The sequence below is a fragment of the Wyeomyia smithii genome, chromosome 3, assembly GCF_029784165.1.
Source record: "Wyeomyia smithii strain HCP4-BCI-WySm-NY-G18 chromosome 3, ASM2978416v1, whole genome shotgun sequence".
In the NCBI taxonomy this organism is placed as follows: Eukaryota; Metazoa; Arthropoda; class Insecta; order Diptera; family Culicidae; genus Wyeomyia; species Wyeomyia smithii.
This window is the reverse complement of record NC_073696.1, coordinates 167360271-167387085: the sequence shown is the minus strand read 5'-3', so window position 1 is coordinate 167387085 and position 26815 is coordinate 167360271. Positions and strand designations below refer to the sequence as shown.

The 26815-nt window shown below is 38.6% G+C and overlaps 2 protein-coding genes across 17 annotated transcripts in view; both read right to left on the bottom strand.

Annotated features, from left to right (window-relative positions):
• LOC129727207 (glutamate [NMDA] receptor subunit 1-like) overlaps positions 1-26815 on the bottom strand; it is a 476845-nt gene that overhangs the window by 312840 nt on the left and 137190 nt on the right. The window lies entirely within an intron of this gene.
• LOC129727204 (uncharacterized) overlaps positions 14590-26815 on the bottom strand; it is a 32671-nt gene continuing 20445 nt past the window's right edge. For 3 of the 14 annotated variants that reach the window (XM_055684777.1, XM_055684774.1, XM_055684773.1), the window contains 6 exons: positions 20045-20113; positions 19774-19899; positions 19189-19373; positions 17598-17758; positions 14936-15032; positions 14590-14888 (listed from right to left, as the gene is read on the bottom strand). In XM_055684777.1, coding sequence (XP_055540752.1) covers positions 14871-14888; positions 14936-15032; positions 17598-17758; positions 19189-19373; positions 19774-19899; positions 20045-20084 — 627 coding nt within the window. In that variant the 5' untranslated portion in view covers positions 20085-20113 and the 3' untranslated portion in view covers positions 14590-14870. Of the gene's footprint in view, positions 14889-14935; positions 15033-17597; positions 17759-19188; positions 19374-19773; positions 19900-20044; positions 25451-26815 lie in introns of those variants that run through there. The other 11 variants (XR_008728500.1, XR_008728502.1, XM_055684775.1 and 8 more) reach the window with 10 other exon arrangements.

Here is a 26815-nt window from a genome sequence, read left to right as displayed (position 1 = left end):
ATTGCACAAAAGAATGTTAAAAAGTGTTTATAAACGTCTGGTGATAGAACAGGTTTTAAAATAACAATAGAAACTTAATGCAGAAAAGTACGAAACTCTAAGCATAGGCGTAGCCAGAGAAGGGCAGGGGTGCCGTTGCCCCCCCCCCCCCTAATTGTTGGCATTGGTGCAGAATTTTGATTTCAACAACTCTAATAACGTTTGCGCTAAGAAAATGGACAAAAATTGCCTATTTTTAATGGGTTTACCTTTACATACACTGACGAAACTACGCATGCAGCATCAATCATATTAACCGATGAGTCATCAGAAAAAATTTGATTTGCCTGTTTAAATAACGGTGCCCACGCCGCGTCGAAAACAGACATCGTGCGGCAGTTCGAGGACACCTGATTCGCCCGTTCCGGCATCAACAACATCTTGGCACTATTGAACAGCAATCAGGGCATTGAAAGAAAGCCCGGTTTCGGACGGCCGACGACCCTGAGCGACAAGAAGCTCCAAAGGATGCTGAAGAGAAAAACCGAGGGAAAAATGGCTACATCGCTGTGTGCGCTTGGCCTGGAGGTCGGTGCAACCGACCAAACAGTGCTTGACGAATATGTGCATACAAGTCAGGAAGCAGTCCCGTTCACTAGTCTCGGAGCTGCAAGCATTGACGCAGCGGCAGCGCCTGAATAAGATGGTCAAATCGATTTTCCCGGCAATTCAGGACGTGACGGTGGTGATGGACGACGAGACCTGTCTCACCCTGGATGGCAACGACTGGTAAGGCACTTTGTATTTTACTTCCCTCACGAAAGAAGTAATCACTAAGGTGAAATTTCTTTCACACACCAAGTTTCCCAAGACGGTGTTGCTGTGGCTGACAATCAGCGAGAAAGGGATGTCAAAGCTGCTCTTCTTTCGCTCAGGACTGGCCGTGAACGGGGGAATTTATAGTACGATGAACCTGCCGGAAGTTGCAGAGTTCGAGAATCTTTTGAAAGTGCGTCAGATAGCAATATATATATTCAAAACATTCAAGAGCTCCTTCACAGCAGTATGCCTAGCGTTGAAAGTCAAAGCCCACGCCTTCAGATCTTTTAACAACTCAACGTTGGCGGCTGCCTCATATTTTTGACGTTTAAAAAGTCTAGGACATCTTCATCTTCTTCATCATCTAGCACCTCCGAATTATTCTAAGTTTAACTGGCCTTGCGATCACCTGGAATGTCATGTTCCATAATATCATCCTGCTGCTCCATTTTAGCGCTGTCATTTACCGAACCTGGTTCAAAATTTGACACCACATTATGCTGAGATGATGAAGAACTCCAAATTCTCGTGATGTTCTGTCTTACTTTCCTCTTGTACGTCCCACTCGCTTTAAATGCCTTTCAATAACTCATTTTAAAATTACTTCGACAATCATTCGTTTCAAAACAAATAAAATATTTATGCTCTGTCAATGTTATGTTGAGTGATATCATAATGCAGATGAAACCTGTAATACAGCAAATAGATTTAAATAGGTTCAACAAAAAATGAAATAACAGCTAGGAAATTTATCTTAGCTTTAAGAAGGACTCTCACACAACTTCACGGGTTATGTATTTCTGGTTTTATTTGGTTGTTATAAAAGTCAATATAAAACAAATTTATGACCGATCTTAAACCTGTGAAGCTAAGTTGTATCATTGAAGACATAAGATGGTTTGTAAAGCCTATTCGCAGAACATATTTCATGACTCACAAATAAAATCTACTTACAATCGAAGACTCTGATGCAAGCCAACTTAAAACAAAAACAAAACCAGAATAAATTCTTGAAGCATTTTGATTGTTACTTGGGAAGCGATCCCGCCGGTGCGTCAAATGTAGAAGACGTGCCAGCCCCAACGATAGGCGAAGTTAAGGATGCCATCAAGAAGCTAAAAAACAATAAATCGGCTGGCAAGGATGGCTTCGGAGCGGAGCTTATAAAGATGGGCCCGGAAAAGCTGGCCATTTGTTTGCACCAGATGATTGCAAGAATTTGGGATACAGAACAGCTACTGGAGGAGTGGAAGGATGAGGTTATCTGTCCCATCCATAAGAAAGGCGAAAAACTGGTCTGTGGGAGCTATCGTGCGATCACCGTCCTGAATGCCGCCTACAAAGTACTTTCCCAAATCATTTTCCGCCGCCTCTCACTCCTAGCCAACAGATTTGTGGGAAGTTATCAGGCCGGCTTCGTGGAAGGACGGTCTACGACGGACCAAATCTTCACCATACGGCAAATCCTCCAGAAATTCCTAAAATAACCCCCACGCACCACCTATTCATTGATTTTAAAGCCGCGTATGACACTTTCGACCGAAAAGAGCTATGGAAGGTCATCGACGAAAACGGCTTTCCGGGGAAGCTGATTGGACTAATAAAGGCTACGGTGGATGGGACGCAGTGCTGTGTGCGGATTTCGGGTGGATTGTCAGGTCCATTTGAATCCGGCAGGGGGCTTCGACAGGCTGAAGGTCTCTCTTGCCTGCTATTCAATATTACGCTACAGGTTGTAGTGAATCGAGCGGACATCAACACGCGGGGTACGATTTTCAACAAATCCAGTCAATTCGTTTGCTTTGCTGATGACATGGACATTGTCGGCAGAACAACCGCGGCGGTGGCAGAACAGTACACCAGACTGAAACGCGAAGTAACGAGGATTAGGTTGCAGATAAATGCGTCTAAAACGAAGTTAATGCTAGCTGGCGAAACCGAAGCCGACCGACATCGTTTAGGCAGTAGCAGTTCGAGGTAGTCGACGAATTTGTCTATCTTGGCTCACTGGTAACCGAGGACAATGATACCAGCCGTCAGATCCGGAGGCGTAATTACAGCGGAAGTCGTGCCTACTATGGGCTCCACAAGCAATTGCGGTTGAACAGACTAAGCCCCCGTACGAAGTGTAACCTGTACAAAACGCTCATAAGACCGGTTGTTCTCTACAGGCATGAAACGTGGACAATGCTCGAGGAGGACCTGCCAGTGCTCGGAGTTTTCGAACGGCGGGTACTAAGGACGATCTTTGGCGGCGTGCAGGAAAACGGAATATGGAGGCGAAGGATGAACCATGAGCTCGCGCAACTCTACGGCGAACCCAGTATTCAAAAGGTGGCCAAAGCTGGACGGATACGCTGGGCAGGGCACGTTGCAAGAATGCCGGACAACTACCCTGTGAAGATGGTGTTTGCCTCGAATCCGGCAGAAAGAAGACGACTAGGAGCGCAGCGAGCAAGATGGGTAGACCAGGTGGAGCGAGATCTGGCGGAGAGTACAAGGTGTCCCAGGGTTTGGAGAGCAGCAGCCGATAATCGAGTGAATTGGAGAAACTTTGTTTATCAGGCTATGTCATGACGGAATGCCAAACAAATAAATAATAATTAATGGGTTCAATGATGGCAATTTCGGTCACCGGTTACTTTAAAACACGTTTTATTATGTCAAAGCCGACGTTTCAAGGATATATTTCCTCGTCCTCAGGGCAACTACGATTAACAGTTTACAATTTACATAGATTAGTCACACGAATTAAGTTTGTACATACACAACTTACAAACAAAACAAACAAGTTCTCGTCAAAATATGGTGCATTGGTGTTAAATTGCTGTTGGTTAACTACACTACACTGTGGATGTCAAATATGTAAAATAATTATTGGTTTGTGACTTTTCAAAATTTTAAAAAGGCAAACGGATGAGCTACACTTACACAGTATCTTCCAACACACATCAGACACGATTAATGCCGTCGGGAAATGCTGCGTCAAACCAGAGAGAAATAATGTTGCAAGACAGAGATAGAGAGTGCTAGAGACTGTAGTAGTCTGCATCAACATGTGAGAGATCGCAGCGTGCCGGAGTAAGCGATGCTTAAGTTGTTCGTGTCCGTTCTATAATTTATTGCGGATCTGTCACATGCGATGTAACACATTTCTAACACCTGTAATGCTTGAATCCTGTCATCCGAGGTTAAAATTCTAGTGTTGGCTATATTGAAACTGTGGTTCTCTTCTATCGCATGCTTCATTAACGCCGTCTTTTTTAACTCATCTTCCCTTCCCTCCCTCTCAGTGCTAGAATCTCTATATTGTTCGTAGCGTTTCATGAGAGAGCGGTGCGCGGCAAGACGGTTCTTCAGTTGCTGTGTAGTCATACCAATGTATGAGCTATCGCAGTCTGCACACGGGATACGGTATATTACGTTTTTTTTTGAAAGATGCGAAGAAGAGTCTTTGAGTTTCGTGAAAAGTAGTCTGTTTTGACGCATTTGAAACTCAGACTGATATTTTCATGGTTCTTTTTAATACTGCGTGCAATTGCGGGTGTGGGGCCGTCAACATGGTGCAAAGATCGATATACTTTTGGTTCCGAATTTACTTCCTCAACAACGTTATTCGTGCTTTGGTTGATAAATCTGTTGATTAACCGATTTATCAGTGAGCTCGGATAGTTGAGCCGTTGCGAACCTGAGTGGTCTATGTGCCATCGAGCAAATTGTTCAGGAGAAGCAATTTTCGAAAAATCTCTGAATAAAATTCTGTTCAACGGATTCTTTCAAACAAAATGTTCTAATATAAAGGTTATGAAGTGGTTTAACATTGGGATACATAAAATTAACAGTTTCTTTGCGAAATCGGTGATTTTATCTCACCAATGTACATAGACCACTCTGACTTCATATATATATTCACTGGAATCCTCGAATCGTTTCGGAACAGAGTGGTCTATGTACACAAACCCGGTAAATGACAAAGAAAATGACGGTAAATCGTATAAAATGGCTAGTGTCACATGTTATATGATACATATAGCATGTCACATGTAAGATGTCACGTGTTACATTACATGAAACACAAGATATTACATATTACATAATATTTTACATGTTACATTTTTCGTGTTACAATATTTTACATGTTACATTTTTCGTGTTACATTACGTGTAACATGTTACATATCACGTGTGACATGTACAAAACAATTGGCATGTTCCTTATCACATGTAATATACTACATGTTACGTGTTACATGATAGTATTACATCGATTTATGTACATAGACCACTCTGTTCCGAAACAAAACGGCCATTCTGTTTCGGGCGAATTTTCAACACAGAATAAATCAGCTTTAAAATTCGATTTTCCGAAATTTTCTTAATCTCCCAACTTCAGCTTCTTGAGTAGATGCGGTTTATGCAAAAAAACTCATTTTCGAAATAAATGGTCTTTAAACCACTCTGTTCCGCAACGGCTCAATTGTTGGTAAGCAAGTGCTCGTGCACTATCTTCTTATTTTCCGTGAGCGATTCGTTCGTCGATAATCGAAACACTCTCCCAATAAAACCGGTTGCCGTATTCAATTTCTGTGCCAGCGGGTGCTTCGAGAGAAAATTAAGAATTCTCCCGGAAGCGACAGGTTTCTTATACCATTCGGTCACGATTTTTTGTTCGTTGGTTCTAATAAGAACCATATCTAAATACGGTAATCGGTTGTTATTTTCTACCTCATATGTGAATTGAATATGTGAGTCGAACCCGTTGAGAACGTTCCTCACATATTCAATCTTGTCCGCTGGGAGAGCGGTGAACAAATCGTCGACGTATTTTTTAACCCTTAAAGGCGCACGACGTTAAAAAATCATCTGAAAACATAAAATCTATGTTAAACAGGTTTACTGCCTTAAAACTAACCAATATGCATAAAAAAATTGAAAGATTTACCTTTTAATGTGCAAATATTACCATGTTTTTTTTTAAACAACACTGTGACTTTATCGCAGAATGAAGTCGCAACAATTACTTTTGTTAACAGTAACTTTAAACTTGACCTTTTGTTAGTATAATTATTGATAATTCAGACATTTTCACTTACCACTAACCTTATTTTAAAATTTATTTTCAAAGACAGTCACCACCAGTCGGGAATCTCGCCATGTTTTTTTTCGTTTCCGAGATTTTGACAGCAAAAATAAAAACAAAACATTCAAATACAGTACTTCCAGCTGTTAAGTTTTCTTCGTTAGAGTCTAGAGAGCTGTTCTAATGAATTATATTTCTGAAAAATACTAAAATACGTATATTTTAAAACGTTTTTAGTAGTGTTGTTTTAAAACAACATTGCGCATTTAAGGGTTGATACATGGAAAGTGTACATCGATCTTCGCAAGCACATCATCAAGTAATGTAGTCATTACAAGATCAGCTAAAGCAGGTGCCAAGGGATTCCCCATGGAAGGGATTGAAGACCAAACACGCAACGCCGTTGGCTTATATGCAAGCCGAGTGGTTGTGACTGCAGTACATGGCGCGTTCGAGAACATTCAACGAGCAGACACCCGAAATGTATACACGAAGTCAAAAACATCCGCCCGTCGTATTTCAATTAGGACACTGGGTGTTTTTGATTTGTGTTGACACTGAGTTGTGAAAATAGCCTCAATGGAATAGTTCGGAACACACATGCGACGTTATACGTTATACGGTGTTGAATACGAAGAACCACATGTACCCTAGCGCCGCATAGTTGGGTAATTCAGAACTAAATTGTCTACCATGTAGAAGCATTTAGCATCCTGAACAAGTTTGCTGAACACCGCAACTTTCTAGCAGGTCGGAATCGTGAGATTAATTAAGTTCAAAATACGACAAATTGTGTGCCCACTAGCGCCACATAGCGGTAGAATTTCACACTGAATTGGCCACCATATAGTAGCCTTTAACCTTCGAAACAAGTTTGCTGAAAACCGCAACTTTCTAGGTTGTCAAAAACACGAGATATCCGCCTATTCCAGGTGATGCTAAACTTTTCGGGAGGTGTTGCAATATCCAAACTGGGTGTTGCAATACTCAGTAAAGCGATTCCAAACTTATGACGGGTAGTGTATGTGTTAGAGGGGGATACTTGCGTGATTTTTCTCGTGAGGGTAGCTTTCGTTTTCTCTAGCGTTTTGATTTTGTGAAAACTATCGCTGATTTCGACGTTCAGGATCGTGCGTTTGAAACGGTCCATCGCTTTCTCCAGCTTCCCTCTGTATGGACTGGCATCCTCCAATAATCCGTTGATGCAGCGGAAGGTGTTTTGTATATGTGTGGGGTGTAAGCCAAATTTTTTACATCGTCGGAGAAAATCCTTCCTTATGCATTGGGCGCTCAGCTTGTTAACCGTCTGGGCGTAGCTTTTGTACAGTTTTCGGTGTGATGGTGGTAAACTGTTGTAGAACGAAGTGGTAAGGTTTACGTTCGACGCCATTGCTGTTTTATGTTAAGCGTTGTTTGACCAATAAATAGTTAATGGGTTCAATGATGGCAATTTCGGTCACGGGTTACTTTAAAACACGTTTTATTATGTCAAAGCCGACGTTTCAAAGATATATTTCCTCGTCCTCAGGGCAACTACGATTAACAGTTTACAATTTACATAGATTAGTCACACGAATTAAGTTATTACATACACAACTGACAAACAAAACAAACAAGTTCTCGTCAAAATATGGTGCATTGGTGTTAAATTGCTGTTGGTTAACTACACTACACTGTGGATGTCAAATATGTAAAATAATTATTGGTTTGTGACTTTTCAAAATTTAAAAATGCAAACGGATGAGCTACACTTACACAGTATCTTCCAACACACATTAAAGCCGTCGGGAAATGCTGCGTCAAACCAGAGAGAAATAATGTTGCAAGACAGAGATAGAGAGTGCTAGAGACTGTAGTAGTCTGCATCAACATGTGAGAGATCGCAGCGTGCCGGAGTAAGCGATGCTTAAGTTGTTCGTGTCCGTTCTATAATTTATTGCGGATCTGTCACATGCGATGTAACACATTTCTAACACCTGTAATGCTTAAATCCTGTCATCCGAAGTTAAAATTCTAGTGTTGGCTATATTGAAACTATGGTTCTCTTCTATCGCATGCTTCATTAACGCCGTCTTTTTTAACTCATCTTCCCTTCCCTCCCTCTCAGTGCTAGAATCTCTATATTGTTCGTAGCGTTTCATGAGAGAGCGAGAAAATCCAGACTTATGTGTTGTAACCGCCGATAAGGGTAATAAAACAGTTATAATGTAGAGAGAAGATAATGAGTCAAAAATGAGAACTCTTATCGACGACATCGACACATACGAAAGGATCGACGCGGATTGGACAAACAAAATTCAAACGAAAAATAACACGCTGGTGAAATCACTATTCGACCAAAAAATGATTGATCATCCCACCAAGAGTCGGCTAACTACATACAACGCGACTTGCCCTAAAATTTATGGATTACCTAAGATTCATAAAGACGGCAATCCACTGAGGGTCATACTGTAATGCATAAATTGCCCAACATATGATCTCTCAAAATACCTTGCAAGCATTCTGCATCATTCGACAGACCACGATAAATATAACGTACGCAACTCATATAAGTTCTGTACGTTTATTAACAAGTCACACTTCCCCCCAACTATGTATTGGTATCGTTTGATGTAGTAAGCCTGTTCACTTGCATACCGAGAGACTTGGTGGTACAAGCGGTGAGAAATAACTGGAACTTGATCGAGAAAAATACAACGATCAAAGAGCAAAATGTTTTCATCAAGCTCATTGAGTTTAACATCTCGTCCTGTTTTTTCACCTTCCGTGGGGCCTATTGCCGGCAAAAGGAGGGGACAGCCATGGGGAATCCCTTGTCACCTGCTTTAGCTGATCTTGTAATGACTACATTACTTGATGATGTGCTTGCGAAGATCGATGTACACATTCCATGTGTTAAAAAATACGTCGACGATTTGTTCACCGCTCTCCCAGCGGACAAGATTGAATATGTGAGGAACGCTCTCAACGGGTACGACTCACATATTCAATTCACATATGAGGTAGAAAATAACAACCGATTTCCGTATTTAGATATGGTTATTATTAGAACCAACGAACAAAAAATCGTGACCGAATGGTATAAGAAACCTGTCACTTCCGGGAGAATTCTTAATTTTCTTTCGATGCACCCGCTGGCACAGAAATTGAATACGGCAACTGGTTTTATTGGGAGAGTGTTTCGATTATCGACGAACAAATCGCTCACGAAAAATAAGCAGATAGTGCGCGAGCACTTGCTTACCAACAACTATCTGAGCTCACTGATAAATCGGTTAATCAACAGATTTATCAACCGAAGCACGAATAACGTTGTTGAGGAAGTAAACTCGGAACCGAAGGTATATCGATCTTCGCACCAAGTTGACGGCCTCACACCCGCACTGGCACGCAGTATCAAAAAGAACCATGAAAATATCAGTCTGAGTTTCAAATGCGTCAAAACCAACAGACTACTTTCCACGAAACTCAAAGACTCTTTCAAAAAGAAACGTAATATACCGTATCCCGTGTGCAGACTGCGATAGCTCATACATTGGTATGACTACACAACAACTGAAGAACCGTCTTGCCGCGCATCGCTCTCTCATGAAACGCTACGAACAATATAGAGATTCTAGCACTGAGAGGGAGGGAAGGGAAGATGAGTTTAAATAGACGGCATTAATGAAGCATGCGATAGAAGAGAACCACAGCTTCAATTTAGCCAACACTAGAATTTTAACTTCGGATGACAGGATTCAAGCATTACAGGTGTTAGAAATGTGTTACATCGCATGTGACAGATCCGCAATAAATTATAGAACGGACACGAACAACTTAAGCATCGCTTACTCCGGCACGCTGCGATCTCTCACATGTTGATGCAGACTACTACAGTCTCTAGCACTCTCTATCTCTGTCTTGCAACATTATTTCTCTCTGGTTTGACGCAGCATTTCCCGACGGCTTTAATGTGTGTTGGAAGATACTGTGTAAGTGTAGCTCATCCGTTTGCATTTTTAAATTTTGAAAAGTCACAAACCAATAATTATTTTACATATTTGACATCCACAGTGTAGTGTAGTTAACCAACAGCAATTTAACACCAATGCACCATATTTTGACGAGAACTTGTTTGTTTTGTTTGTAAGTTGTGTATGTAATAACTTAATTCGTGTGACTAATCTATGTAAATTGTAAACTGTTAATCGTAGTTGCCCTGAGGACGAGGAAATATATCCCTGGAACGTCGGCTTTGACATAATGAAACGTGTTTTAAAGTAACCCGTGACCGAATTTGCCATCATTGAACCCATTAACTATTTATTGGTCAAACAACGCTTAACATAAATAATAATAGTTCTACAAATCACTCTCCATAAGAGATTTACAGAGTCCAATCGGAAATGCTCTTAATGTGGACCATGTCTCTAACTGTTATTGATCAAATCGTTTAATAAAGTTTACCTTTATTTCATAGAGGAATATGTTCCCTACCTCAAAAGTCTCAAGCCTCAAAGTGCAATATTTCAGCACAATTGTTGACTAAATAGAAATTTACGCGAACGCTTCCGCTCTATCTAAAACTACAGAGAACAGACTAACAGGCGACGAACAAACGGTCTGAAAAAAGTGTGTAAAATTTTACATGTGTGCCATGAATTATCCTCCAAATAATACCCATCGTTATGGTATATGGTAAAGTAAAGTGTGATGTCGCTACCGTCGCTAAACAGACTGTATTTTCATCAGTGTATGTACTTTTCACTCTCTTTGGTACTGACGTTAAAATATATTGGCTAGGCCGTTCGCTCTACGGCGACGGTAGCGACATCACATCGTAGCTTACCACTCAGCATGACGGGGGGTGTAATTCGGAGAGTAAATTTTTGCGTGCGCAATCTGTTTTACACACTTTTTATCGTTTGCTTGTTAGTCTGTTCTCTGTGCTAAAACTTAGCTGTTTAAAACACCTGGACAATGTAATACGGGCACTGCCACGACTTTCAAAGTTTTTTACTCGAGGCAGCTAGAAGATTAGCACAATGCACAAAAATGCACCTCCGAGGGCTACGAATATGTCGAATATCCTCGCAGCAGAGGCGGCATTTTGGTTCCAGTTTTTGAACCCGTCTGGTACATTGAAAACTGTTTCCCGGAATTTAGAAAACACCTCGCGGACTGCAACATTTTATTTTGTAGATTTATCGGCCTAATCAGTCCGGGTATAGAAGCAAAAACGATTTTTTGTTTCTTAATCCGACAGTTTCGGCACAGATAACAGACATCCAAGCTAATTTTGCTTCATGTGTAAAAAGACGCAACGGTTTTTTAGCATGTCGCAAAACGCAGTATGGTGGCGCTAAGAACACTTGGTGGTCAATGATTCGATGATCAATGATTGCAATAAGAAGCGTTGCCGTTTTTGTAGAAATTTGGAGCAGTCGTAATTTGTACATAATCGACAATTTTATTCAATCCCAGTTAATATTTGCGATAAATTTGTTTGTTTTAGTGTTGATATGAAAAAAAAAATACACAAACCTCACGAAAACAGTGTTATATCGTTGCAAAAACAACGACTCTACCGCAGACAGACGTCCAAGCTGAGTTTCAAACTTGTGTAAAGTTTTTTGTAGTACCGCCAGGTTGTTTGGGGAAGCGAAGGAGAGAACCATCTGAGCAACACAATGAGGAGTTTTATGGATTTCCCGCCGATTCTGTTCTTTTCGATGAATCAAGATCATCAGTTGGATACAATGGAGCGGAGCAAGAAGCAGGTGAACAACACCATTCAACAGCCGAAGCTGAATCAAATTTGCTACGGCGATCGAACAGAAAGAAGAAGTCTAGAATCTGTGAAGATTTCGAATATTATTAGCTTACATAAGTATTACATCATTTTTATAAAACTTAGATGTAATCTTTTCATAATTGTGAATCATTTTCATTCTAAAGAGGGAAGAACTGTAATGACCAATGTGATCATGCCCCTCATTCCTATGTAATTTATTAAGATTCTTTAGCCGTGTATTCGAACGGTACTACACACTAAGACTGACAACTTTTTTTTGGGTAACATAGTACCCATCTCGAGCAAAAGCTCATCCCATCAAAATTGGGTGAAGTGCTGAAACTCAAGAATTGAGTAAAGTGGTGTGAACTTAAAAATAGGTAAGTATTACCTGAAAGAAGTTCTACAGATGGTTCTCAAAAATGGGTAATTTTCTCACAAAATTGAGTTTCATACTTATAACTCACGTGAAGGTTTTTTTTTCTACAAAATTAGGTTTTCGTGATCGTTCTTAAAAATGGGTAATCAAAATAAAGTTGCACAATATTAATTTTGATGGCTGATTTTCTCTTATTTAACTATATTATTAAACAATCATATTTGAAACTCAGTTTGTATTTTTAGTTTTTATAATAAACAACAGATATTTAGTTTTAGTTGTTTAAATCATATTTTTTACAGATTCATTTTTTTTTAAGATATAACAATTATTATTTCTCTGGGCTTGCTCAGCGATATCTGTACTAACGAACTGATTCACCAACTCATTTACCGAGCGACGAGAGCTATGCGTTAGTGTTTTGAACAATTTTATGGACAAAAAATCATACAATGGTCTAAGCAAGGCAGGGATGTTAATGTTGAACACAGTAAAAGTCTTAAAAAAACATTTAATGTTTGTAAAGCGTTCGCTCCCATATTGATACTACAATTCCTGCCTAGCACAATCATAAAATGGCCACTTTGAAACGCTGAGCCGAAACAAATAATGTGAGCTGTAGGGTTCTCACGGTCGAGGTTATCAGTAGCATCTTCAATCTAAAATAAATAAAATGAAAAATAAATTTTTACACATAGTAAGGGTTAAAGCACAAGTCAAATATTGTAGAAAGAGAAAGGTTTCCAGTAAACTCTAAAAATATCGTTTTCTTGTAGAAATTAATGGAAACCTTTTTCTTCGTTCAATGTTTTTCGTTGGTTTTTAATTTAACTTTGTACTGTAAGCCGGAATGAGATTGTGCCAATGAAAAGTGATAATGTATCATCCAACCTGTGACTTTTCAGCCATCCCATACGGTGCAGATGATCAAAAAATCTTGGTCAAATATTCTCATATACCTAACCAAGAACGATTGGTCTTCTCACTGCCACGAGATGGTTGACAGGTAATGGGTTTCTATAAAACAATCTCTCTCCCCACCGGAACCATCTCTCCCCGGCTTATCGGATAGCTTTAGAGGTGAGAAAACAAAATAACTTACTCTAATCCACTTTATTAGCGGAGACGCATAGATTTCTTCAGGTGATAAATCCATCGTTTCCATTGGTCGTTTAACTCCGCGGACCGCCATTTCCTTCATAAGAATTAAACATCCTCTTATATACACTGGAATCGAAAAAAACATAATTACTATGCGAAATTTTAATATGTACATTTGAAGAACAATGTAAAAGCAGAAGCCATAAAATGTTTCGTTTCGTTTTTTTGTACCATTTTTCACGTTTCATCAAATCTCACTCAAAATAGTATTTTAAGTCATTCCATCAAAACAAATTTTGAAAAACATTGAAATTTTTTATGTCTGCATTTCCTCAACATCATTCACTAATGAAAAATTTTGAATATCAATGCGATCAAATGAAGCCAAATCGTTTCTACATGCAAAAGTTTCGCGATTTTTCAATTATCGATTACTCAAATTTTAAGAAAAATGTCCTATAGTGACCTGTTTCTATTTGAAATTGATGAAAGAAATGTTCTTGCAACAGAATTAGACAAAAAAAAAACATTTTGAAAAAACGAAGGGGTATGTTTTCAAAGGAACTGAACTTACCATCATTTACTTCATTGAATGCCTCACGTTGTAGCAATAGGGCTTGAGACAGTATTCTTTTCAAACTTCCTTCTGGCTCGGGATTTTCTAACAACCTTCCAAACGCTTGTTGCACCTAGATTATAAAACAAAAACGTCAGAAAGAATTCAATCAACGGAAAGGTAGAATAATTTTGCTCAATGGGGTCCTAAAGTTTCAAACGGTTTTCTGATTTTTATATATCAGCTGGAAGAGTGAAATTTTCTGAGCAAAACGTGATTTTTAAAAAATGTTTATCATTTTCTTTTGATTTTTAAATGAAGGATAAAAATCTGCTCGAAATGCCTTAAATGACAGCTCTCTCATATACCGTACATGGGCGAAACGTCATCTAAGACCATTCGAGCAGTTTTTTATTCTTCATTTTAAAATCGAAAGAAAACGACAAACGTTTTTTGAAAATCACGTTTTGCTCACGAAACGCGGCTTTTTCAAATGATATATAAAAACCGGTATAGCTTTAGGACCCAATTGGGTTGTTCAGCAGTTTTTTAATGTCATCTGAAAAAGCTGCATTTTCTAAGCAAAACGTGATTTTCAGAAATTTTCTATCGTTGTCATTCAATTTTTAAATCACGAATTAAAACTGCTCGAAATCGCTACAATGATAGTTCGCCTATATACCAACTGTCATTGTAGCGATTTTTATATTTCGTTTAAAAATCGAAGGACAATGAAAAAACCTCACGTTTGTCTAAAACATTGTTACCTCAACATATATAATTTAGACGCAATTTCCTATAAATCACTTCGTATATATTGAACGTTAAACAAGCTTGAATAGCATCAAAAATTCAACTTACCAAAAGACCCTGATATGACTTTAGATGAGGGAAATAACTGTAAATCTGATGAACATTTTTTCCCTGCGTTATCATGTTTTTATGAATCGAGAAGCACTGTTTCATAATCGTCGAAATTTCGAGGCAGTTCTGGGCCGTTGCTTCCAAAGCTGTCAGCATTTCTGCACTTGCAGTCATTTGCTCTGTAATAAATTCCAAATTTGGCATGTTTTTTGTTCGTCGGAATTTTCTCTTATCCAAAGGTACTTCTTTGCGCATATTGGACACGCGTTGTTCAATATATCCACTATGTGGTCCTTTAGCTTTACCATTGTTCTTATAAAAAAAACACCGACTGGAAAAAAAATTAATTTCAAGTGTTTTTCCGGCAGATTTCATTACCTCGAGAGGTGCTCCACAGGAAACAGGTTTGCCTAACTGGGGATATGCCCTGACGATTCGCTCAGCAAGCATCTTTTTTTCAAAATGTGTTGGGTAGCTGAAAATGATAGCAAACATTGTTTAGTTACTCTCACAAAACTTCGTCATAATTCATTTTTTTTCAGTTTCGTTATTCCAGACGTTTTGTGTCAAGTTTTATCGACAAAATTTTCGCGTTTAGCGTCGAAAAACGAGTGTTGTTTATGTAATTTGAAGTCACAATCGATGGTAAATACTAGATGTCTGCCAAAACATGTAAAAAAGGCTCAATTGCCAAAACAAATTGTTCTTATTATTTGATTGAAATTTATCTTCGCAGAGGTAAATTTGATCACGATCACACTGTTCTGGTAAGCATTTTATCAAGATTTTCACAATCCCACCTCGTCCTTTTTCTCTTCGTAGTATTTGGTCACAAAATCTCAACCCCCCTGAAAAAACGTAGGTTTACCCTTCCTCCAGTCTAAGAAAAACGAACAAAAATGTGAGTTATATTTATAAAAAAACATTTGAAAAATAAAATATTTGTGGCGAATTTTATTTATTTACGACACATACTGTGGTAACAGCATTTCATATGATGGTAACTGCGCTCTGGATTATTTTTCGCGGAACAGTCCCGCGTTTTAACAAAATGTCCCGCGTTCATTGCCTTTGCAAAGTCCCGCGGTTTAAAAAAAAATTGGACCACCAGATGTCACATATTTTCACTGAAACGGTTATCGGCATCGAATTTTTTAAGGCCCAATGTCTTAAAAAATGCATGAAACGTCGGGATCTGGTGTTATCCCGATAAAACGACTTCCTGGGACTTAGGAATTCTTGAGCAGGGCTAACGGGGGGTTTTCCAGCCCAAAAATTTCCTCAAAATAAAACCCAGAAAGTCGATTTTTAGATAACACCAGATCTTGACGTTTTATGCATTTTTAAAGCATTTGACATTTAAAAAATCCATACCGACAACTGTCCCAGCTCCAGTTCGATATCGAAATGAACATTTCATGAACTTCATCAGTCAAAATAGGGAAACTTGGACTGTTTTGAGGCATAACTTTTCGAAGTCCAATTGAGTTGAACTTTTGTATGAGAACATTGTGCAAGAATACGAAACTTTTGAACCTTACTACAAAACGAAATTCAAGCGTCAATTTTTTCCCATACAAGTCATTCATTGCCACCCTACTATGCACGTGTAATTTTTTATCATTTCGAAGAAAAGTATTAAAACCAAACCACACAACCCTCCCTCCCTCGTCTTAAAATTGAATTGGTGTCCCGCGCTTAAACCCTAACTATCTGGTCGCTTTACTCTAAGCCTATTTCTATTTTAGAACATTACCTAACCTAATCTCTGAGATCGATGAGCCGTGCGCTCCGCCGCTCTTGACTTGTTGACAAACAACACCGGTAACTCACCCCCGCGCACGCGGCGATGAGTTACCGGCGAATCGAGTCAGGTGTTTATTCAAACTCTGCTTACAGGTGGCTTTGCCGTCTCGTCACCTCAGCCAAGCGGAAGACTTGACTCCAAGTGTAAGCAAGTTTTGGCCTACTTCTGTGAACAGCTGAAGGCTGTGTCAACATAGAAGGAATCCGGTAGAGAACCGGCATCTAGGGTTCTAGGTATGCCACCTAATGTGACGGAACGCTGTAGAAGTAAAAATCTGAAAGGCGCGCGGAGTGCCGTTACATGTATTTCGTTTTCGAAAACGGGTTGTGTTTGGAAATGCAAGCTATTGTTTATGTGCTAGAAGAGCTTTCAGAAGATTGCAGAATGCCGTAGACAAAAAGATTTCGACAGCTCTCACTGCAAAAAATGTTCGGTGTTTCAAAAATGTTACGTCGATTTTAATCCTATACCTTCTATAGTTAGGCATTTGCGATTTACTCAATGTTTACATCTTAGTAATTGGGCCCTTTGCACATGTTGAACCAGATTTTAAAACTCGTGAACATAATGGAAGACTGCATTGAAGCCACAAACGCTATTTTGTGTTTGCTTCACCACAGCAAACATAAAATACCGTTTTCATAGGTGACGCATTAACTATTATCGAGCCTTGTGCCTTTAAAAATTCAAAGTGGTGCCCCGAAGCCATTTGCCAAGCCATTTCACCTTCAATAAGATCAAACATTCAGAAAAACATACTAAGATGGATTTCACACCAGCCTACCCAGATGTTGGCAGCACTCTCTCAAAATTTAATGAAACTTTGTAAGTGTGTTGTCAAGTGTGTAGCCTTAATAAACTAAGCAACATTGCATACTTAATTAAAAAAAATTAGCTAGAAGAATATAAGGCTGAAGTTTTTCATAAATCGATAATAAATAATAATGAGATCTGAGAAAACACTGAGAAGAATGATTTTTAAAACATAAAGTTATTTTAAAAGGAACAGACGTGCCTGAACACTCTTCTGAACAATTTAAAATGGACAGTTTAGAGGAAAAAGCTTCTCTCATACACATACAAAGTTTCATTAAATTTTAAGAGGGTGTTGTCCTCTCCTCATTCAATTTTTTGCGAAGTCCATTTTTATCTATCTCAATTAGATTTAGCTGATTAACATATGTGTAGACATGTAAAATAAGAAGAAACGTATAATTTAGGAGAAACACTTACTTTTGGTCCTCCCAAATGCGCCGACCGTAGAAATGATCACACAAGATTCTTGTCATAAGTAGTAACTCTCCATGCTGCAGAGTACCATTGGGAGCCAACTTTTTGACGTATATGCCATGAAAACGTGGATGTTGCTCCAAGATTGATTCCAGTTCATTATCCTAGATGGAATGAAGCACATAAATATTTCAAATGTTGTTCGTGGCTCAGGTACGTCACAGAAAGATTTTTTTTACGGAATTTGAGGCATTGTTTTCCTTTTTTGGCTCATTAGATGAATGCAAATAGTAAAGAAAATGAATGGATGTTCCAAAGCATTTCTTCTATAGAAAACGCCAGATTAAGGTGTTTTTTACTATGAAGACACCAGTTCCGACCATAAATGCACTGTTCCCAATATAGCAAATAGATAGCTCAACTAGTTCAACTAGATAGTGGATAAAGCACTATTTTATATGTATACATATATGCATATATTGAACATCACTTATCCCTTTCCGACCGGACCTATATAAATGCGTGGGTAGAAGGTGACTTAAATAAAACCTTCTCTCTCGCTTTTTGAACGTCCTATTCGTTGTTTTATTTTTCACACCGTGTCAACATTGCAGCTGCTACGAAAAATAAAAAACCGGATCAAGCAAGTGTTTTTATATAGGACTTGCTTCGATTTAGGTTTTGTTATCAGTCATTTTTTACCTACACAATTGTGTGGGCTGGGTCGGAAAGGGTTATAAAGTTAAATTTGTTGAAATTTTTACAACGATACTTTTATGCCGCTAAGCTTTGAAACTGGGTTTGGAAAATATCATAGCGGAACTGACGTTTTTCTAGGATTTAACGAGTATGAGCTGAACACCAGAATGCCGATATGGATTTAGATGGCAGCTCTTTTGATAAAAAAAAACTGGAAAAGTGATGCAGTGTGACAATTATGCAATTATTTACGCTGTGACAAAACAACTTAGTTTACGGCTTTTTTCGAACAAACATGAGCATATTTTTGCAGAAGTAAAAAGAACATACTATTTTAAATATTTCCTCACGAAAACACGAAGTCCTTAAAATGTCGAATGTTGCAGTTATGCGATCATAAGCAGTTGAGATGTTGCTTATGAGCACTGTTATGTCAGTGTAACTTATAAACGTTAGTACGTCCGAGATACATTTCAGAGGATTCATAGAATTTCTATGTGAACGTACCTGTAACTAGTACATGTTATGTAGGATATCGGCTCTATTATCATCAGGTTTGTCCAATTATCGTCCGGGGGGTCAATGAAATCATAGAGAACTAGTCTTTTGCAGGAAGATGCTCTACATTATAAAGAACCATCATGCGAGAAATTAAGACTCTAGGACATCATTTACCTCCCGGACGATAATAGGTTAAACCTGACGATAATAGAGCCGATACCCTAGTACATGTTATGTTACGTAAAAAACATATGAATCAAGATATTCTACGCGCAAATCTGCCTAGATTCAACAATTTGCCATTGAAACCAATATGGAATGCAAGTTAGAAAGTTACGTGATTGTAAGATAGTTCGATTTTTCGAATGTTTATAACGGTATATTGGATAATTACCGTCAAAGTAGTAGATGCGATGTCTGGTTCCAGAGACTCTTGAACATTTTCATCTTCAGCAAGACAAGCCTTCGATGTGTTGATAAAATCCAGGATTAAAACAGTCGGTCCTTTTTTAATGATTCCCATGCTTTTTAAATCGTTCTCGACCATTAAAAGTAGGCTCTCCATGGTAACTCCGTTCTCTGTAAAAATTATGAAAAGGCAAATTATTTAATTTTTAATATACATGTATAAAGTAGAAAAAAAAACAAAAGGCATGACGAGGCACCAACTAAATCAACAGTTTATTGGATAATACCGAAAGTTAAATTCATTCTAATCGAAGCCTTGTTAAAGGAATTCGCAAATATTACATCATTGTTGATGAAATGGCTAAATCTGAGATTCAGAAAATAATTGATATAACAGTGCTACCCCGTAGGCAGTTAGTTCAAGTTAATTACAGTTAATTACAGAGGGTTAATAATTATTTTACTCATTCTATTGCTTATAAAAAAACGATTAGTACACTGCATAAAATATTACAAAGTTTGTATTAATCAGAAACGCTGAATTCATTAGAAACACATGGATTACACAAACCTGTTGTTTCCTTTTTGCATAGTTTGTTAACATTACCATTAAAGTTAACTTCTGAGTAATGTATGTATTTATGAGTTTTCAAATACCGCAGGCTTGAATCAATGCCTAAATCTGTAGCTAGGTTCACTGGAATTATTGAGAAAAACTATTAGAGGATATATTCACCTGTTCGCCTACTCTAATATAAACCTATGCTCATGAAAAGAAAATCGTGCAGCAACATCATGAAATAACTTCTGCCATGATGTGTAATAAAAGAATAGTTACTTACCTGCAAATTTATCTTTTGAATCTTGATCCAATTTTGTCATGAGTTTATCATATAACCGAGCCAATTTTCCTGCAAATTGATAACAGCTTTTAATAATCACTTCGTAATACTTGAAGCCGTAAGACATATAGATGAATTCTACCTAAGTTGAAACACTGCTTAAGTCTTGAGGATAAAAAGATTAGCTACCAGCATAACTGACATCCGAAAAATACAATTCCAAGCGAAGTTTTCGGTTATGCGAAGCAAAATTACACTTCGAGCGAAGTGAAAATTGGTCGGAACTGACAGAACATCAACGCGCTGGAGTTTTCGCTAGCTGTTCCTTTTTCATTGTGTGCATGCGTTAATTTCGCTGGATCGAATTTGTCTACAGTTCTAAGTGAAGTGAAATTTTTGCAGGTTGCATTTTTTACGCACATGAAAAAAAGAACATTTTGTATGAAGTTCTCCCTTCGCTCCAAACAGAGCTTAATTTAATTTAATCTAGTTAACTGTATTTGTTGACAACATTCCAATTAATTTTTAATATTTTCATTAATGTTGTGTATATTGTTTGATGGGAAGAATTTTTAAAGATTATTTGGAATATTTGACTATATATTAAATTTGTCACAAGCTGCAGTGCAGCTAATTGTGATGGCAGATAAAATTATTTTTTGTTTTGTTTTTTTGATTTTGACTGAATTGCCAAATTTCATAATATTTTCTAGAAATTTCACTAAAGCTTTTGATGGAATCACTTTACACTTTCAATCTTCTTCGTTTTTAATTCTGTCACTTTCAAGTTAACAGTCTATCTAAGCACTGATGAAGACTCCAATTCGGAGTTGAAATACGTATCTGCGTACCATATGCGTATTGCGAAAAGTGATAAAATTGAAAAGCTAAGCAGATTCAGAATGTATTTTTTTTTTGGTTTTATATACTGTATAACTAGATGTCCCAGATGATCTCGAGGTACGATGCTGGCCTAACATGCCATTCGTCGTAGGTTCGAGTCTCGTCTCGGGAGAGACTGTTAGTGTCAGTAGGATCGTAGCGCTAGCCCCACAATTGTCCTGTACACTAAATAGTCGGCTGCGAAGTCTGTGTATAAATAAACAGAAGGTCAAGTTCCGAATCGGAATGTAGCACCAAGGCTTTGCTTTGCTTATTACTCGATGTCATGGATAATTTTAAAAAGTTTAAAGTTTAATTTTAACGTCGCCGAAAACTACGCGCATTTGCTCAAATCTGCGCTGCCGGCAGAGGATCAGCTGGAGGAAGCTTCTCTCAAGGACTATTGGAACACCATCAAAACAGCCATCAACAGCGTAGCGAGGAACATCGTCAGGCATGTGGGACGAGCCCAACGAAACAAGAGATTCGACGATGGATGTAGGAGGGTGATGGACGAGAAAAACGCTGCGCGGGCTGCCAAGGTGCGCAGTGCCACTCGTCAGAATCTAGAAAGTCATACAGAAGAAGATGCAGCGAACCTAAATCATCCGGGAGAAAAAGCGCCACCTGGTTGAGGAGTATACAGAGCTGGAACAGCTGCATCATTCTCAGGAAACGCGAAAGTTCTACCAGAAACTTAACGATCGTAAGGTGACGGAAAGGTGAAGGCAGCACATTGACGAACACCTGAATGGCGCCCAGGCAAAAAGCCGCGTATGACACTATCGAACAAAACAGCGATGGAATGTCATGGACGAACACGACTTACCGAGGTAGCTGATTAGACTGATAAAGGCTACGGTGCATGGGACGCAGTGCTGTGTACGGATTTCAGGTGGATTGTCGGGCCATTTGAAACCCGCAGCGGCCTTCGACAGGGTTATGGTCTCTCCTGCCTGCTATTCAACATTGCGGTTACATAATGTAATGGAACGAGCGGACATCAACACGCGGGGTACGATATTCAACATGACTGATGACATTGACAATGTCGGCCGAACAACTGCGGCGGTGGCAGAACAGTACACCAGACTAAAACGGAAAGCAGGAAGGATTGGATTGCAGATAAATACGTCTAAAACGAAATATATGCTAGCCGACGAAACCGAAGCCGACCGACAGCGCATAGGCAGTAGCATTACGATCGACGGCGATGAGATAGTCGACGAGTTTGTTTATCTTGGGTCGATGGTAACTGAGGACAATGAAACAAGCCGTAAGATCCGAAGGCGTATTATCAGCGAAAGTCGTGCCCACTATTGGCTCCACAAGTAATTGCGGTCGAACAGACTAAGCCCTCGTACGAATTGTAACCTGTACAAAACGCTCATAAGACCGGTTGTTCTCTACGGGCATGAAACGTGGACAATGCTCGAGGAGGACCTGCAAGTGCTCGGAATTTTTCAAAACGACGGGAACTAAGGACGATCTTTGACGGCGTGCAGGAGAACGAATTATGGAGGCGGAGGATGAACTATGAGGTCGCGCAATTCTACGGCGCACCCAGTATTCAAAAGGTGGCTAGAGTCGGACGGATACCCTGGGCAGGGCATGTTGCAAGAATGCCAGACAACTACCCTGAGATGATGGTGTTTGCCTCGAATCCGGTAGGGAGACGACGACCACGGGCGTAGCGGGCATGATAGGTAGACCAGGCGGAGCAAGATCTGGCGGGGAGTACGAGGTGTCCCAGGAATTGGAGAGCGGCAGCCAATATCCGAGTAAATTGGAGAAACTCTGTCAACCAGGCTAACGGAATGCTAAAAAAAAAAATCATAGTTCAAGTAAAACGTAAATTAAATATAAATGAAAATACCTTAAAAATGATAATTGCGTAATATTACATCTTCAAACTTTTTCCGACATCAATCTTTCTCCAACCAATGAATCAGTCCTATCGTATGAGATTACTGTTATTCATCGAAGTATTTTAAACTTATGTAATATGTTTCATCGGTAGAACTGCTACATTTCCATAAGCTATAGGTTTTTCTCTTGGAAATGTTCGATTCAGTTGTTCGATGAATGCGCTGTGATATAGTTGTTTTATAGGCGTGTTTTTTTCTGCAGAACTCAATCATTTCCAATTCTTGTATAATGAAAACGTATTCCGATAGTACATCAACTATCGTAATTATGATTCCGTAGCACGTGTATCCACATTTTCGATATTTAACAGTAAGTCCAGCAGCAAAACTCGTTTCATCACATGAGTAATGCAAAATCATGGTTATTTCTTCTGGTAAATCAAACAAGAGAGACTTGTATTCTAGAGTGTTTTTGTTTACCGTACGAGTACTAAAAACTGTTTTTCTTTCGATGTCATAATGATGGTTGATTATGTCATTAATTTGCTTCAAATTCAATCTTTTTGCTAAACTAAATGTAATATTTCTGAAGTTGTTACAGTTTTTCGCTTGCCCCTTCGCTACTTTGAATTCACTTTCGAAAAGCATACAGCTGTCATTAACTAATGGTCCCTTCTCCATAACTTTAGCAGGATAGTGACTCAAATGATGAATTTTGTTAATTATGTTATCAGGATAATGAGCGCAGAACTCGCGATGAAATGTGTTTATGGCATGTTGCAAATCGTCTATCATGACTCTGTTCATACTGTTTGAGAATGAGTAATACGTTATTTTCTGCAATGCATGAAGCATTTCTACGCTGTTATCCTCCTGATTAAAACAATCACTGAACAGGAAAGGGAAGGCTCGCAATAATGACCATGTTTGCGCAGCTGATTGGCTTATGCAATTGGTTTTTTTCTTTAACATATCCACCGTAAAGTTTTTTTCTTTAACATATCCACCGTAAAGTTTGCTGATGGTTTATTGCCTTTCTCGGCGTCACCATAATCAAAATCGTTAATTCTTCTATTTATTTCTCCAATTGTTATATTTTTTTTGTTCAGTGCATCCCTTAGAAATAGTTTAATTACCATACCTGCTACTCCTTCGAGTAAGTCATGCATGGGATCGAACGTCAAATTGTTTGCCATGTGAAAATATTTCAGCTTGTGGAATGAACAATCGCGCACCAACCCAACTTGACCAGGTGTTGTTTTTCCTGCTTGAAGAGCTTCCAAGTCGCTTTTAGTACTGGCTACTCTCCGTGCTGGATAGTTATCACCAAGCTCACCGGCTTTCAATGAATCACGATTGGCGTAGCATGTTCGGCAGAACATTTTAGCCGAAGGGCTGAGCATCCCCAAAACATCATGTACCGCTAGAGTATCGCCAAGTATATCAACTAATACCGCTCGCATCGTAAAATATCCCTATGCTGTGTTGATCAAAATTCCTTTGTCGGATTCTAGCTCAACTAAATCCTCTATTAGTTGCTGGAGTACCAAATCAAATCCATACTTTTTCAGATTTTTCGTATTCACAATTAAATTGGTATATATTCGACAGAGCGATGTATTGAGTGCAGAAGGTAAATTTTGTATTTTAAATGAAATCACGGTAAGTTTCTTCTTTCCTTTTCGTGAGCCCAAAGGATTCAGTAGTTCAACGTCGTCCAAATGGAGAGACAATCTTAAAGCATAAGGATATGTTCGCAAATAAGTATGAGATCGGAACTGAGATCCGTCTTTGTATGAACATATTGTTCCATCACTGCGTGGCTCTTCTTGAGTAACTATTGCCCTTGCCTCAGGATTACACATAATGAGACGAAGAGTGTCCGTTATAGGAATGTAATGTGCGTAGTCATGAACAAATCGTACTTTTTGAGTGGTTTGTTTGGAACGAAGCTTGTTCAAATTTAGTTTGCCTTGTCTTCTTTGAATTGGACTGGGTTCTATTGTTTTCGTTTTGCCAAGTTTAATTGTTTTTACGACTGGTAGGGGACATCCTGCTTTAAACTCCAATAATGCCAGATTACTAACGTGCGACTTCACGTCTGTGAACGGATTTGGTATGAACACGCCGTTTATCAGATCAACTGCATCATCAACTGGTATACGTTTCTTCTCCAAAAATTGTCTAATGATGCTAACAGTGTGGGTCTGCATGTTTTCATACAATTTCGTTGATGCATCTATGAAACATTTGATTTTTGATTCCGGCAATTTAACATCACTTCTCATTCTTGTGACGATAGAAGCACAGTTCGACGAAATTTGTTCTATTGAAATAGTTTGCATTGAAAAATAGAAAGGATTCTTTATTTTTGATGCTTCAATAGTCGTGTCTGGTAGTTCGTTCGCAGCGCAAGGCATTTCAGAGCTCAATCGAACAGTCCCGGCTGCTTCCGCTATTTGATTGTGGTATCTTTGGTAATGCTTCTTGAGTGCATCGAACGCAGAAAATAGTACTGGTCTGATACATATGGTGCATTTGTAAGGTGGTTGGTTTTTGGAATTTGATTTTAAACGGTGTTCTTCGGTGAAGTGAGCCTTCAATTGATCCAGTGTCTCATGTGTTGTCATGCAGTTTGGCATATGGCATCGGAATCCTTTTAATAAGAAAGTATAAACGTAATTAATACCAGAGACAGCACAAGCAATATCGTTCTGTAAGTTCTTGTGGAGAGCCAACAGTTATTAAGTAGGTAAATGTACATCGAGAGTATTAAACCAAGAATGATGTTTCAAAATGATTATCAGGACTTTATTTTAGCTTCTTTGAAGCTTTTTCTCCATTGCTAAATAATAGCTTGACAAGATACAGTTGTGCAAGTTGTCCAATAAAAAAAACGTTTGATAATGATCAACGACGCCGCTTAAAAGCGTATGAATGCTTAAATTACACCCCGGATGCTTGAATTGCACCCGTTCTGGTTTTAAAATATTTCTAATCATCAATATTACTTTTGTGATTAAACTAAATACTAATGGGAGCCTATTACAGAACACGAGCCGAGCAACTTGCCTCGCCCCAGTCACTGATAAGACGAGCAAAATGTTGTGTTAGTGCAAAGTACTCTTCCAAAATCCAACCGACTCGCCATCTTTAATACCAAAATTCTGCCCTCTGTAATAGGCCCCATAGTAAAAATATTAATACTTCGAATACTTTTGCTTATAGATACATATGTGCAAAGTATCTGCTAAATTATAAATGGTCGATCAAAATTGTTTGTTTCATTTTGTTTGAAGATCCGCAATACAATAAAAAATGTTCACAAAAATGTAAATGATGATCAAGCTACAAGATCCAAAGCTTGCAAAAATAAACTTCACTCCCCGTTGATAAACGATGAGATCAAACTAGTATTAAAAATCTCTTACCGTGCTCGAAAACCTTCATGTACAAACATGCAGAATTGCATTCTTGCGATTTCAACACGATGGTTTGAAAAATAAAAGAAATCAAAATAAAGTGTATGTACTAATTGTTACAAACGCATTACATTGTTATAAACACATTACTCTTGAACCTGAAATAAATCCTTCGCCTGTGAATGTGATTTTCCTGGTTGTTTATGAATATGAAAAACGAACAATATCTAATGTCTAGTTCACACTATAGCGGATACCATGTGATAGGGGAAAATATTGCTTACCCCCTTAACCTTCACATGACAAATTTGGTTCCAATTGCTTGATTAGCTCTCGAGTTGTGCATAAGTTTATGTTTCATTTGTTGTATGTCAGCCCTTGCCCTCCCTTCCATTAAAGAAAGGAGAGACGAATTATCCCAATTACCTTTCCCGGCCTTAAAAACTGCTACATACAATTTTTCATACCGATTGATTCAGTAGTCTCAAGTCAAAATGGATCAGCCAGACAGACAGACATAACTGCAGTTTTAACTGTTCAGAGGAAGATAATATTTCATGTACTTACACTGAAATAAGTTATTAAATATAAGAAGCATT